The 12,023-nt window shown below is 44.0% G+C and overlaps 6 protein-coding genes across 6 annotated transcripts; 2 read left to right on the top strand and 4 right to left on the bottom strand.

The window, feature by feature from the left end:
* Positions 1-747: 747 nt before the first annotated feature.
* On the bottom strand, positions 748-1,848 carry V1514DRAFT_11843 (uncharacterized protein). Its single transcript, XM_066924413.1, has one exon. It carries the CDS (start codon positions 1,778-1,780, stop codon positions 938-940), a length of 843 nt encoding a protein of 280 aa, XP_066784489.1. The 5' UTR covers positions 1,781-1,848; the 3' UTR covers positions 748-937.
* Positions 1,849-1,865: 17 nt separating this feature from the next.
* Positions 1,866-4,204, top strand: V1514DRAFT_327670 (uncharacterized protein). Its single transcript, XM_066927023.1, has 2 exons — positions 1,866-2,470; positions 2,533-4,204. Exons 1-2 carry the CDS (start codon positions 2,087-2,089, stop codon positions 4,066-4,068), a joined length of 1,920 nt encoding a protein of 639 aa, XP_066784488.1. The 5' UTR covers positions 1,866-2,086; the 3' UTR covers positions 4,069-4,204.
* Positions 4,205-4,691: 487 nt separating this feature from the next.
* Positions 4,692-5,445, bottom strand: V1514DRAFT_327666 (uncharacterized protein). The gene is made up of 3 exons (XM_066927022.1): positions 5,382-5,445; positions 4,926-5,310; positions 4,692-4,851 (listed from the first exon to the last, which is right to left on the bottom strand). Coding segments are annotated over exons 1-3 (537 nt in total). The 5' UTR covers positions 5,384-5,445; the 3' UTR covers positions 4,692-4,701.
* Positions 5,446-5,569: 124 nt separating this feature from the next.
* V1514DRAFT_327662 (phosphoribosyltransferase-like protein) lies at positions 5,570-7,920 on the top strand. The gene is made up of 5 exons (XM_066927021.1): positions 5,570-5,889; positions 5,966-6,017; positions 6,082-6,155; positions 6,250-6,380; positions 6,492-7,920. The coding sequence occupies exons 1-5, from the start codon at positions 5,757-5,759 to the stop codon at positions 7,494-7,496; spliced, it is 1,395 nt and encodes a 464-aa protein (XP_066784486.1). The 5' UTR covers positions 5,570-5,756; the 3' UTR covers positions 7,497-7,920.
* Positions 7,921-8,064: 144 nt separating this feature from the next.
* V1514DRAFT_327658 (Deoxyhypusine synthase) lies at positions 8,065-9,295 on the bottom strand. Its single transcript, XM_066927020.1, has one exon. The coding sequence runs from the start codon at positions 9,250-9,252 to the stop codon at positions 8,116-8,118; it is 1,137 nt and encodes a 378-aa protein (XP_066784485.1). The 5' UTR covers positions 9,253-9,295; the 3' UTR covers positions 8,065-8,115.
* A 1,119-nt stretch (positions 9,296-10,414) lies between these two features.
* On the bottom strand, positions 10,415-11,989 carry V1514DRAFT_327654 (histone deacetylation protein Rxt3-domain-containing protein). Its single transcript, XM_066927019.1, has one exon. It carries the CDS (start codon positions 11,943-11,945, stop codon positions 10,644-10,646), a length of 1,302 nt encoding a protein of 433 aa, XP_066784484.1. The 5' UTR covers positions 11,946-11,989; the 3' UTR covers positions 10,415-10,643.
* Positions 11,990-12,023: the final 34 nt, after the last annotated feature.

Raw genomic sequence — 12,023 nt, 5'->3', positions numbered from 1 at the left:
TGCGGTGCAGATGCGCGGTTAGCCTGATCGCAATCGTATTCGTGGTCGTCAACTTCGTGATCGAATGCAAATTTAATAGGACTTCGCATTGGCACATGCCAGTTAATTTTTGCCGGCTTGTGATCCGCATTCGATAATGGTACACTCCTGGCTGGTTCAATACCCAGGATATTCAAAACTTTGGGCTTGCGTTTACCAATCGCCTGCGCGATAGCTCGTTCGTGGTTGTAATCCAGTCGTTTTAAGTCATCCATCTCGTCCAATTCTGAAAACTGAGAAATATTTTCCTTGTTGCTCTTATAGTATCTTTTGGACATGCCGCGAATTGCAAATTTTGACGTAACGCGTTGTGCATTATGGTGATTATGTGCGATTCTTGATTGATCATAAACAAAGTGAGACGGTCGTGTTTGTTGTTGGAATGTCTTCGCCTGGTGGTCATCTGAAATGCGGACTTGTTCTACCTGTTGACATTGAGGATAGCTTAAACAAGGAAAGGTTGACATTTTTGTTTGATATCCAGAATAAGGCGAAATTTGAACAAGATCCAAGCACATGACTTGTTGAATAATTTGCAGAATAAATATGAAGGCGAAGGATTTAATTTATATCATTTCCCAGATCGACCTCATGCACAAGAATATTATCCATTATGTGGCTATTCTATTTTTTTTCTCATCGTAACAGTGTAGGACTTTGGTGAGTAAACAAATGTGACAACTCAGGGGCTCGTCAGGGGGGCGAGGAAAGGCTGTAAGCAGAATACCGTCCGAGAGCAGCCGCATATATGTCAAAATTCCCAATAACTTTTGAACTTTTTTTATTTTTAGCGGTAAAACAAAAAAAAATTAAATTTCAGGCATATTAATATGTGACAACTATATTGAAGTCTTGATGCAGGGGGGGGGGGGGAGGGGAGAGGTTTCACGGCATTGTTTCAGAACCCATGCCAATGCATTGCCAAATCATTGACACTCAGCCACCAAACTTCATCTCGAGAAAGTGAATCTTCAATTCGAACCCGTCGCCATTGAATACTTTTTTCCGACTTGTTTTCTTCATGAGTACCGCATTCCTTGATGGCAGCTCGCAAGTTGGCAAACACGAGATCAACTTCTTCTTCTAACCGCTCCTTATAACCCAACACGTCATTGCCCAATACAAATCGCACACCGCCTAAGCCAATTATTCTGTCAACCAAAAAAATCGGCGCATGGGGCATGTAATATAACGTATTTTGCCTGTTGGCAACTTGTTCCGCAGTCGGTCGCAATAGTTTGCCGGTTTCCCCGTCGTTTTGAGTAACTGACAAGCCTAGAAGGTGAAGAATTTCAACATCATCGGCTTGGAAATCCGGATCCCATAATGTAACGTTTTGTAAATTAATGTTTAACTTGGCTGCGAGCGCCAGCAACAATGCGGTCTGGAACAATGACGTTTCTGATTCACTTGGTCGTCCAAGCGCCAGGCACCGGATCCTTGACACTATCACCGGACTGGTCGCTTGATCATCATTTTCGTTAATACGACAAATTGCGGATTCAACATGATCTATTAAAGATTCATAAAACCTAGATGACTGTAATAATTTTATCCTGCCTGGAATGGAACTGGCGTATGTGGATGGAGTCGGCACCGGACGTTTGTATTTAGAAGATTGCGCCCGCCGCCTGCGCCGGTTCGAAACCACGGTTGTGAATTCTTCACGAGTCGCAATTGCTTCAGCAGTGGCTGCTCTTGAATGACCCAGTAATTCTTGCTTGGTTTCAGTTTTAATCATGTCTTAAATGCAAAAAGAAAAAATCTATATTTGTCGTGTACGTGCTTAATTTTTTTTTTTTTTTGGAATCCCATTGCCGATTAAACTTTAAAGTTTTTTTTTTAGCAAATTTGATAAAAAAAAATAGACTCGTTCAGGATAAACAGACATTCAGTATTTTCATTACAACTTCAAAAGTTGTCATAAGCATAGTTGTTTGTTACATCCATATCATGAGCGTGAATCAGACTACCATATTTTTTGCAGCTACATAATTTTTTCTACCAAAAGATTAACAGTTTCTTCTTTTGTACTTATAATATAAGAATGATCCGAACTGTAACTTTACGGCGGGCGTGTACTTTGCGTCGCTGTTTTTCAAATAGCTCAACAATACGATACAAGGACTTGTTTGGAGAAGCTTCTGGACCAGAAAAACCTGCAACTGCCTCGTCACCACCACCGCCACCATCAGAGACTTCATCATTTCCTTCACGATCATCAACAGCTACGTCGACGTCATCAAGTTGGGCGCATAATTTACCAAATTCATCATCAACATTAAATACCACCGAGAACATTCAAAATAATGGGACACTCAACTTTAATGAACAAGAGATCCACGCAGAGCAGAAATTTGCCGTGGAACTAGAAAACGATACTAAATCAGCATGGGATAAAACGACGTACAAAGCGCAAGATTATTTCGAGGTAAGAAAGCGAAAAAAAGACATCACTGTAGACATTGCTAATTTCTTTTTGGGGTTATGTAGCATTTTAGTATTCGACCAGTCGTGCTGAAAGCGTTAAGAAAGATTTTTCCTGATGTGGTTCACCCGACCAAGGCACAGGCCGCATTATTAGCAGCAGTTTCTGATGGCAAATCCTTTATTGGCAGTGCGCTTCCTGGATCAGGATTATCTTTGGCCGTGGTTTTGTATCTTTTATCATTACCAAATTTCCGCACGCCCGTGCAGAGCAGCACGTCGATCATTTTTGTCCCCACGGTTGAATTGGGCTATCAGTACTATAATCTGATCACGTCACTTTTGCGAAGTGGAAATGCGCCGGTACAAGTGGATAATATTGTCCAACTTCATTATCGGTCATCGATTGAAGATCAGAACGCACAGATGGACGTCTTGGCCAAGCATCCGTTGCCTCACATTATCATCGCGACGCCGAAACGATTCATGGATATCATGTCTGAACCGAAAAATACTTTCCAATTATATTTTCTTCGCACTGTTGTTCTTGACGAGGCAAGTTACATGTTAGTCCCGGGAAAAGTGTTATCCAAGAAGGATCGGTTGGCTGCCGGTTTAAAGATCAAGGCGCCTAACCACCCATCTCCAATCGCCGTGGCGTTGAAATACATTACCGATTTGCACAAACGCAGTCAGATTGCGTATTCGTTGAGAAATCGGTTGCAAACCATCACTTTATCCAGCGCGCCGTCATTATCTCAACTCATGTATCGATCGGTGCAACAGTTAGGACTAATTAGACATGGTGATGGCGAATATGGCATCAAGGAAAATGCCATGGTGCATCCTAGGTACCGCACATATCACTTGCAGGTTCCCAACACGGAAACGAATTGCATCACGTTCATGCCGAGGACTAATCAACTAATTGATACCGATTTGAACGTGAACCCTTCACCGGACACGGACCGCATTGATGAATTGCTATATCAGCAATCAGAATATGTTACGGTCGGAGTTTCGGCTGATGATTTGACAGGGTTAAAAAAATTGATCGATGAAGATAAAGTTAAGCGAGCGTTTGTGGTCGTGTCTTCTCATGCTTCGCGATTTCAAGTAGCTCAGTACCTGAAATCAATCGGCGTCAAGGTTGCCGTCCTAGGTTTGCCTGAATTATATGTTCCCAACTCAAAAGTCACGTCATGGTACGACCGGGAATATTTCAATACTAGATCTACGACTACTGAAACATCAGAAGATCAAGTGATCATTTGCAACGCGCGACAATTGGCAGGTCTTGATTTCCCTGGCCTGTCCCGAATTTATTGGCTTTGTGATGATCCTAAGCAGATGCAAGATTATTCAACAATATTAAGCACTCTTCGGGTGAACGATGCTCATGAAGTGTCATTAGCTCAATCACCACCGAACTGGCTTGAAGATCGCAAAAAAGGACATCATGAAATCGGCAAGGTAGTGTTCTTGCTATCGCATTTCCATAGGGCCAGAACTAAGTCGCTTCAGACCACGTTTGACATGGTGTTGGATGACCAGAAAACGTTCTTCAACAAATTTGCCATCAAGCCGTCCAAGATGTTTTAAAAATTTTGGTGTTTGTACATAGAATCGAGGTTGTGACATGTAGCATATTCTCAAAATAAAATAAAAGAAAGCAAGCAAAAAAAGAAGAATGGTTCAATTACAATTCTAGAATATAATGACAATAATAATACACGCACTATGATCAAGTACCCAAACTGTGTTAGTTTCCATTTTTCAGTATCTTCTTCTCGGAGCAGGCGAGGATCTTCTCCTATCAGGACTTCTGTAGCGTCTTGGAGGAGGTGATGACCGGCCATTCCGTTGATACGGTGGACTTCTTGACCGCCTCTGTCCGGGAATGTATGTATCGTTTTGACCACTTCGACCCCATCGCGAACCTCCTCTGTTGCCTGCTCCTGCACCACCACCAACAACACCACCACCACCGCCGTATCGACGGTTTCTGTAATTTCCACCCCTGTTGCCACCTCCAAAACTTCTGCCACCAAGATTTGGTGAGAATTTATGACCAGCCTGCGATCCAGGTGTGAACAAGCCGACCTTGATTCTGGCACCGTCAATATATCCTGAATCCAGGTGCGCGATTGCGTTGTCCGCGTCATCGGGAGTATCAAACGTGATGTACGCCACGCCCAGATTTACGCCCACTTTTAAAAGATTACACGTTAGTTCTCAAAAACTATAAAGATGGAAAAGGGGAAATAAGTGACACGTACTTCGTCTGTTTAATGGAAAATCTAAATTCACAATCTTGCCGTACAAATTGAAAATTTCTCGAACATGGTCCTCATTCACGTTTCTCGTCAAGTTTTCGACAATGATCTTTAAAAAAATCAACGGTATCAGCAGTGTTTCAGAACAACTTATTGAACGACAATTCTAATGATCGACCATACCTCATTCTTCTTTGCCCGTTCCGGAATACGAAACCTCCCGCCAGACCGTGACCAGTCCCGATTCCGATCCCTAGCTCGTGCCGGGCTAGGACTTCGAGAATCAAAACTAGAGCTCCGACGGCCGCGGGAATCATAACTATCCGGCGTCCGGCTCCGACCCCGGCTGCGACTGCGACTGCGACTCGATCGTGAATCAAAACTGCGTGACCGCGATCTGGATCGTGAATAATAGGATGGTGATCGAGAGTCAAACGATGAACGACTCAAGCTGCGACCACGATGAGGTGATCGTGATCGCGATCGTGGCAGTGATGCCGACCGCGAACGTGAACGCGATGGGCGACGAGAACCTGGAGACTTTTCCGTCGGTATTTCAGTGGCAGCCCTGATGTTTTTTATTCTTAGTACATCATATTCAAATAACAATCGCCACGTATTCAATCATCAAAAACTTACATTCGTATCGGTTATTTAGTCAATCAAACAGAAAAAGACAGACAATAATTGAAATTTTGAAGTACGTTTAGTTTTCATACGCACGCGGCACCCTAACCCATAGCATACCTGTGCAAGCGTTTTTTGCACACATGGATTAACATTTTCAAAGGAATTTTTCTGTTTTCCTTTTTATTTCAGATGCTTATTTATATACAACTGAAAATCTATCTCGGCGTTCTTCTCATACCTTCAATTGGTTGAATTTTTTTTTCCACGAGCACTCTCTTCCCTGTAAAAGTGGGAAATAGAAAAATAATTAAGAGGAGAAGCGAACGAATCTGGCTGGGGTTTAAACAGTAAGGAAAGATAGGAAAAAACTCAACCAAGAAAAATATGCGAAAATCAAAAGTTTTTGTTGGTTCTTCACATCCCGAGCTTGGGCAGTTAATATGTGAAAAATTGGGCGTGCCACCAGCAAAGTGCACGTTGAAGAAATTTGCCAACGGTGAGACGTCGGTTGCGATTGGTAAGTCGATTGGATTTAACTTTTGAAAAGTCAAATTGTGGAAGTTGGTTTTGGTCATTCTAACATGACATATCAGGCGAATCTATACGGGATGAAGACGTGTACATTGTTCAGAGCGGTAGCAATCGGTAAGACAATTTGCAAGACCTGTTAAGGAGAACGGGCAGGGGATCAAACTGACTATTGTGCAAGCATTAACGATGATATCATGGAATTGTTAATCATGATCGCTGCCTGTCGGGGTGGATCAGCTAATAAAATTACCGGTATGTCTTCTAGCAAGCAAGGTTTAGATTTCTTTTTTTTTTGTTTCATTGATCTGATGCGTTCCGGGGAAACGGGGTGTTTCCGGCTTGGCAGCGGTTATCCCGTACTTTCCATATTCGAAGCAGAGTAAGATGAAGAAGCATAGAGGCGCTATTACGGCCCGCATGATTGCCAACCTGTTGACCATGGCCGGTGCAGACCATGTGATCACAGTGGACTTACACGTAAGTCAAGAAATTAATGCATTTATTGATGAGCAAAACAAAAATTGTTTTTTCTGGGATAAAACTGACCACAATGCATGATCATGGTTGGCGGGCGTAAATGATTTATAGGCGGCGCAGATGCAAGGATTTTTCACAAAACCGGTTGACAATTTGCACGCCGGTCCGACATTGGCTCGGTGGATCAAGTTGAACGTGTCAGAATGGCGGGATGCTGTGGTGGTGTCGAAAAATCCAGGCGGCACGAAACGGGTGACACAATTGGCTGATGCGCTAAAGATTAACTTCGCCATGATTAACACGGACCGCCGGCGCCGAAACGCATGGCCGATATCTAGGTCGTCACCGCCAACGCCGTCGACCGCGTCAGCGTCAGCGTCAGCGTCAGTATCGTCATTGCACTCGGCATCATTATCTGGTGCGCCGAATAATGGCACGGCAGGTATCGTGGTGTCTACAGGCGACGACGTTATTTCGTTATCTGAGATCCGGACCGCCCGTGTCGTGCAGGGACACGTGGTTGTCGATTCCGAATTAGGCGACGAAAATGGTGCGGATTGCGATGAGGAAGAAAATGAACATAATACTAATCAGAACAACAACAACAACAGCAATGTCAATGGCAATGGCAGCGAGGATGCAGACGCCATGTACTCGTCAATTTACTCTGTGAATTCGGCCGCCGCGCACGACCACGCGCTTGGCGGCACGATTGATGCTACTGGTTCAGATGACGAGGATGAACAAGTGGAGAACGAGCGCATGATTACACTTGTTGGTGACGTGCGTGATCGCACGGCGATTATTATTGACGACATGATTGACCGGCCAACCACGTTTATTTCTGCGGCCGAACATTGCCGCATGAATGGTGGCGCCAAGAAGGTGTATGTGATTGCCACGCACGGCGTGTTTGGAGACGGATGTTTGGATGAGATTGAGAAATGTTGGTGCATTGATCATGTCGTGGTCACAAACTCGTCACCGATTCCGGCGGAGGTCAAGGCCCGGTCGAAAAAATTGACTGTGATTGATTTTTCACCAATCTTGGCCGAGTGCATTCGAAGGAATCATTATGGTGAGAGTATTTCAGTATTATTTGATCATTTTTCATGAGCCGTTTAAAGTTTAAAAAAAGAACGAATTTAATGGCATGTCTTCCTTGATCAGCGGCTGAAAAAATCAAGAGAATTCTAAAAGGAGACACAAAAGTGAGTATGGGCGTTAAAGATATATGTATATACAAGCTATATATATATATTATTTTTTTCTTCTTCATTTTGCCTGTGAAATGGGCAAAGGGTTTCTATTTTTTCTTTTTTTTTTTCTCTTTTTGCACTTCTACTGTAGATTAACCCAGCGATGCAGTCATTTCAGGACTGCAGGACTTTTTGAACATTTTTAATCAAATTGTCTTAACGGAGCGTTGGAATATTAAAAACCAAAAAAAAGAAAAGAAAAAACACTGAAATTGAATTACAAATTTTTTTTTAGTTTGTTAAGGAAATTACTAATTGTATTTTTTTTTTTTTTTTTTTTTGGTATTGCGGGAATCAAATTGGCATGAATCTGTGAAGTTTATGGTATATTTTTTTTTTTTTTAAAAAAAAAACTCCCCTGCAAACATATTTATAAACTCTGAATAAAATATAATTATAGTTTTTTTAATCATTAAATTGAATATGGGAGGTTTACAGTGTGAGTAATAGTATCTTTCTAAAAAAAAAAAAAGGTTCTATTCTTGGCCAAACGTGGCAGCTACTAATAACGGGAAAACTATCGTGGCATCAGCATATACCTTTACAGATTTGGCATCGGCTTTAATCTTTCCCCAAGATACCGCCTCATCCGGTCTTGCGCCAGCGTCCGATCCATCAAATTCTTGACCGGTATTAATATATACCGCAAAGTCAGCACCGTTTCGCATGAGGCATGCGTTTGCGATATGATGCTTAACCAAGCCCCCACCGAGAATGATCATGCCAGCTTTTGCTGCCCGCATTGATAACGAATTAATCTTGCGAATGTCAGCCACGATATCGATCTTGAGTTGCAAAGGTGACGACTTGAACGTGTGGAAAAATAACATGTCACCAATACTTCCATCAGTTAGTGCGGGACAAAAAACCGGAATGTTGTTTTTATAAGCCCAGTATAGGACCGAGTCTTCATTATTGATCTCCTTGCCCAGCCTGGCGATCACTTTTGACGGCGTCCATGACACGGCATCGGTGGCGGATTCCTGCTCTTGCAACATGGTATCAAAAATTGGCACCACCCATTCTTCAAACCGGCAATAATTATCATTAGGTACGAGCAAGTTGCCGATCCGGTTCATGCCTTGATCACGTAATTGCGCACCAGGCAGGGAGAATTCACCCAAGTAAGTAGGCGCCAGACATTTGATTAGATCTTCTTCGATACCACCGGCTGTCGTGACCACTGCGGATACGTGATTATGTTGAACAAGGTATTTCAACGTACTCCGCAAGCCGGAAGAGATTAGGTTTGACGTGTAGCCTAGAAAGATTGTGCATTTTTCTTCTTTTGCCTGCGAGTTGTCGTTGTCGTTGTTATCAAAATTATCACCATTGGCATCATCATCATCATCATCTTCCTCTTCTTCTTCATCCTCATATTGCTTAGGTTTCCCCCGCCAAGCTCGCATCTGATTAATCACGTCCGCAGCCACGCCGACCGACGTGGCTTGAAACCCCATGCGCTTCATGCTCTCGACCAAATCACTGGCTCGCATGTTTTTCGATGACGGCAGGTTAAAATCAATGCCAGTAACTTCGGTGGCACCAGCCGGGACCGGATCAGAATGTTTCAATACCGCATCCGTGGCCAACTCAGGGAATTTGTCTGCCATGGTTTATATAATCGGGTTGTGCAAGTGAAATTGGATACGTGTGATCGTATTTTGTACTCTGTATACTTTGCACGTTTTGAATAAATTTTCCTAGGTATTAACCTAACCCGCAGAGTAAACCAGCTGATAAAAAATCAATATAATAATTACGTAATAGATTACTGATTATAACAGGTAGTTAACTAAACTATAAAAAAAAAGTTGCCTTACTATACTAGAAACGACCACCGCATGTTGAAACTAAAAAAAAAAATACAGACGTTAAACCGGCATGTCATTTCATCATAAATTTGAAGTTATAGTGACCATGCTCTCGCTGGAGAACGGCTGCACATGCTTTCATGGTAGCACTTGTGCACGTTTGTTTATCCTTGTATTGCGCAGTTTTTAGATACGGCAAAGAAGTCGAATTATAATAAAAGTACGTACGGTGACACAATGTAAAAATATTGTAGTTAGGTTCATATTATATTTCGTGCAAGCTACCAAGGGCTACAACGTTAATTAATCTGTGCCTGAGTTTTACGTTTGGCGTCTAAACTCTATTACAAAATTTTTACGTTTCTCCTCCAAAAAAATTAAAGTGTCGAGTTTAAATTACATGCTCGACCGGCCGTCCGGACATGAATCAAGGTGGAGAAAGCACGAGAGGGTTTCAAGTTGAATGAAAATAAAAAATTGTATAAAAAGTACTACCCATAACAATAAGAATCAATAATAGTAATAATAATAATAATAATAATAAAAATAATGATAAAATAAAAAAGGACGCCGTAATAAAACTCCGTTAAAATAAACACAATATAATATTCATCTGTGTATGATCCTTGAAATGCTCCGGTTTAAATTTCTTCCTCGGAGATATTGGCAAAGTTCTCTGCCGAGTTAGACACCCATCGAAACGTATGCGGTGTCACGGACGATGAAGACGATAGTGGAGACCCAGTGTCAGAGATGTTGGACGCCACTGATTCGGATCTTGGTCTTTGGATCTGCGTGTCGACCGACAATGACGAGGCAACGTCGTCAGCAGTAGAACTTGTGGCGGAAGACGGCTTGGCCGGCACAGACGACGAAACGTCTGCGGACAGAACCAAGAACTTTGGACCAGCAGAAGATAAAGAAACTTGAGTAACCATTGTTATGTACGTGTATGTGTATCAGTTGAGTGAAAGGAATCAGGGCGCAGGTTGTGCTTTTATATTTGCACATTTCTGGGTTTTGTCAGCCGACCCCGGATGACATAACTTGCACACGTGGGCGGCGTCGCGTAATGCATTAATAATCGTAGAAGTCAATGTCAATGTTATGCCATGTCATGTGATTTACACGGTTACCGCGGCAACAACATTTGGTTAAAATACTTGTTATACCATCATAATAAATACATTTCAATCGTCCGGCTTGTCAACAGTAACATTCAAAGTTGCATCTGGCTTGGCATCACCGCCCCACACGTCCCGGCGCCAATCCTTGCTGGCCCGCCACTCATCCAGCCGGCGCTTCTTCATGCGGCCGCCTCTGGCCTCGGCCGTGCCTCTGGTCACGAAGTCAACCTTGTCAACCTTGAAACTGACGCCGTCGTGTAAGGTTGATACCCAGGAACGGGTCTTGATGCCGTTCCGGAGCGAGCCGGCGTATGACTTGAGCAACGGCAGTACTCGTAACGTCACCAGGCAGTCGTGGTCATAAACATATTCTTGCCGCGGCGGTGACTGTGGTGAAGACGGCCATGTTGCTGAGGACACGTAGCCTAAATGATGCAAAACCGCAACCACATCGGAGTCGTCTGTGTACACGTCAGTGCCCCATGCTTGCCTGCGGTCGACGTGAGGGTTGCCAGTCAGGAACCGAGCCGGAATGCGCACTTGAATGATGGAATTGATTTTAGATTCCAGACGAGGCAGCAGCACGGCCGATGACGACGACGGCACGGCAGCCGCAGTCTTGTTATTATTGTTTCTAGTTTGCGTGGGCGAGGGTCGTAATGAGTACATGATGGACCCGAGATTGAATGACGGGAACTGACTGGCCGCTTGCAGCACGTGGTCGGACTTGACCACAAGTTCGTGCGATGACGACGTGGTGATGAGTTCGGTTAGTTGCCTACGCCGCTTCGGCGAGTCTGGCTCCGAGGACGGTAACGGTAACGGTAACGGCGGTGGCTTGCCGTGCGCATGTAATTGTGATTGAGGTTGTGACTGTGGTTGTGGTTGTGACTGTGGTTGAGGTTGGTGATGGTGATGATGGTGATGGTGATGCAAGTGGTGCAAGTGGTGATGATGATGATGCGCGCCAGTTCCTCCAGCAGCGGCAGCGGCAGCAGCAGCAGCGGCAGCATTCTTTTTTACTACTCGTGCAACTGCATCCTCAGCTCGCAAAGGCTGGTCGCCACCGTGTTCGTGGCTTGCTTCTTCATTTGCCGTGGTTGTAGTTGAAGCCGCCGTAGTCATAGTCTTTGACTGCTGTCTCTGTAGTGCTGATGTCGTTGTAATGTTTGTTATAGCTGGCGCAATCGCTGGTTGCTTCGGTGATGGCGGTCTGTGCCTGGCTGGGTCGAACTGCACCGGCGGTAAGGTCGGGCCGACCGTGAACGGAGACTGTGCCACGTGTGTGGCCGTCAACGACGTGTCCGCCAACTGCGAATTTTGCGGTGGCGGCGTGGACGAGCCCAGCAACGACGACACTGACATTGCTTGGAGTTGGAATTGAAACAAATCAAACGATTGACGATTCGTCGAGAAGTGAAAATCAAAATATCCGGGGTAAGG

Source organism: Lipomyces japonicus (assembly GCF_038497905.1).
Source record: "Lipomyces japonicus strain CBS 7319 unplaced genomic scaffold V1514scaffold_10, whole genome shotgun sequence".
Classification (NCBI taxonomy): domain Eukaryota; kingdom Fungi; phylum Ascomycota; class Lipomycetes; order Lipomycetales; family Lipomycetaceae; genus Lipomyces; species Lipomyces japonicus.
This window is presented reverse-complemented; position numbering and strand designations above follow the sequence as displayed.

Bases quoted from the DNA above. Each gene is read 5' to 3' on its own strand.
- V1514DRAFT_11843 (XM_066924413.1), bottom strand. From the start codon at position 1,780: ATGATTAAAACTGAAACCAAGCAAGAATTACTGGGTCATTCAAGAGCA.
- V1514DRAFT_327670 (XM_066927023.1), top strand. From the start codon at position 2,087: ATGATCCGAACTGTAACTTTACGGCGGGCGTGTACTTTGCGTCGCTGT. The intron at 2,471-2,532 runs GTAAGAAAGCGA...GGGGTTATGTAG, and splicing joins AAGCGCAAGATTATTTCGAG to CATTTTAGTATTCGACCAGT.
- V1514DRAFT_327666 (XM_066927022.1), bottom strand. The intron at 4,852-4,925 runs GTATGGTCGATC...ATTTTTTTAAAG, and splicing joins AACGGGCAAAGAAGAATGAG to ATCATTGTCGAAAACTTGAC.
- V1514DRAFT_327662 (XM_066927021.1), top strand. From the start codon at position 5,757: ATGCGAAAATCAAAAGTTTTTGTTGGTTCTTCACATCCCGAGCTTGGG. The intron at 6,018-6,081 runs GTAAGACAATTT...CTATTGTGCAAG, and splicing joins GTTCAGAGCGGTAGCAATCG to CATTAACGATGATATCATGG. The intron at 6,381-6,491 runs GTAAGTCAAGAA...AATGATTTATAG, and splicing joins TGATCACAGTGGACTTACAC to GCGGCGCAGATGCAAGGATT.
- V1514DRAFT_327658 (XM_066927020.1), bottom strand. From the start codon at position 9,252: ATGGCAGACAAATTCCCTGAGTTGGCCACGGATGCGGTATTGAAACAT.
- V1514DRAFT_327654 (XM_066927019.1), bottom strand. From the start codon at position 11,945: ATGTCAGTGTCGTCGTTGCTGGGCTCGTCCACGCCGCCACCGCAAAAT.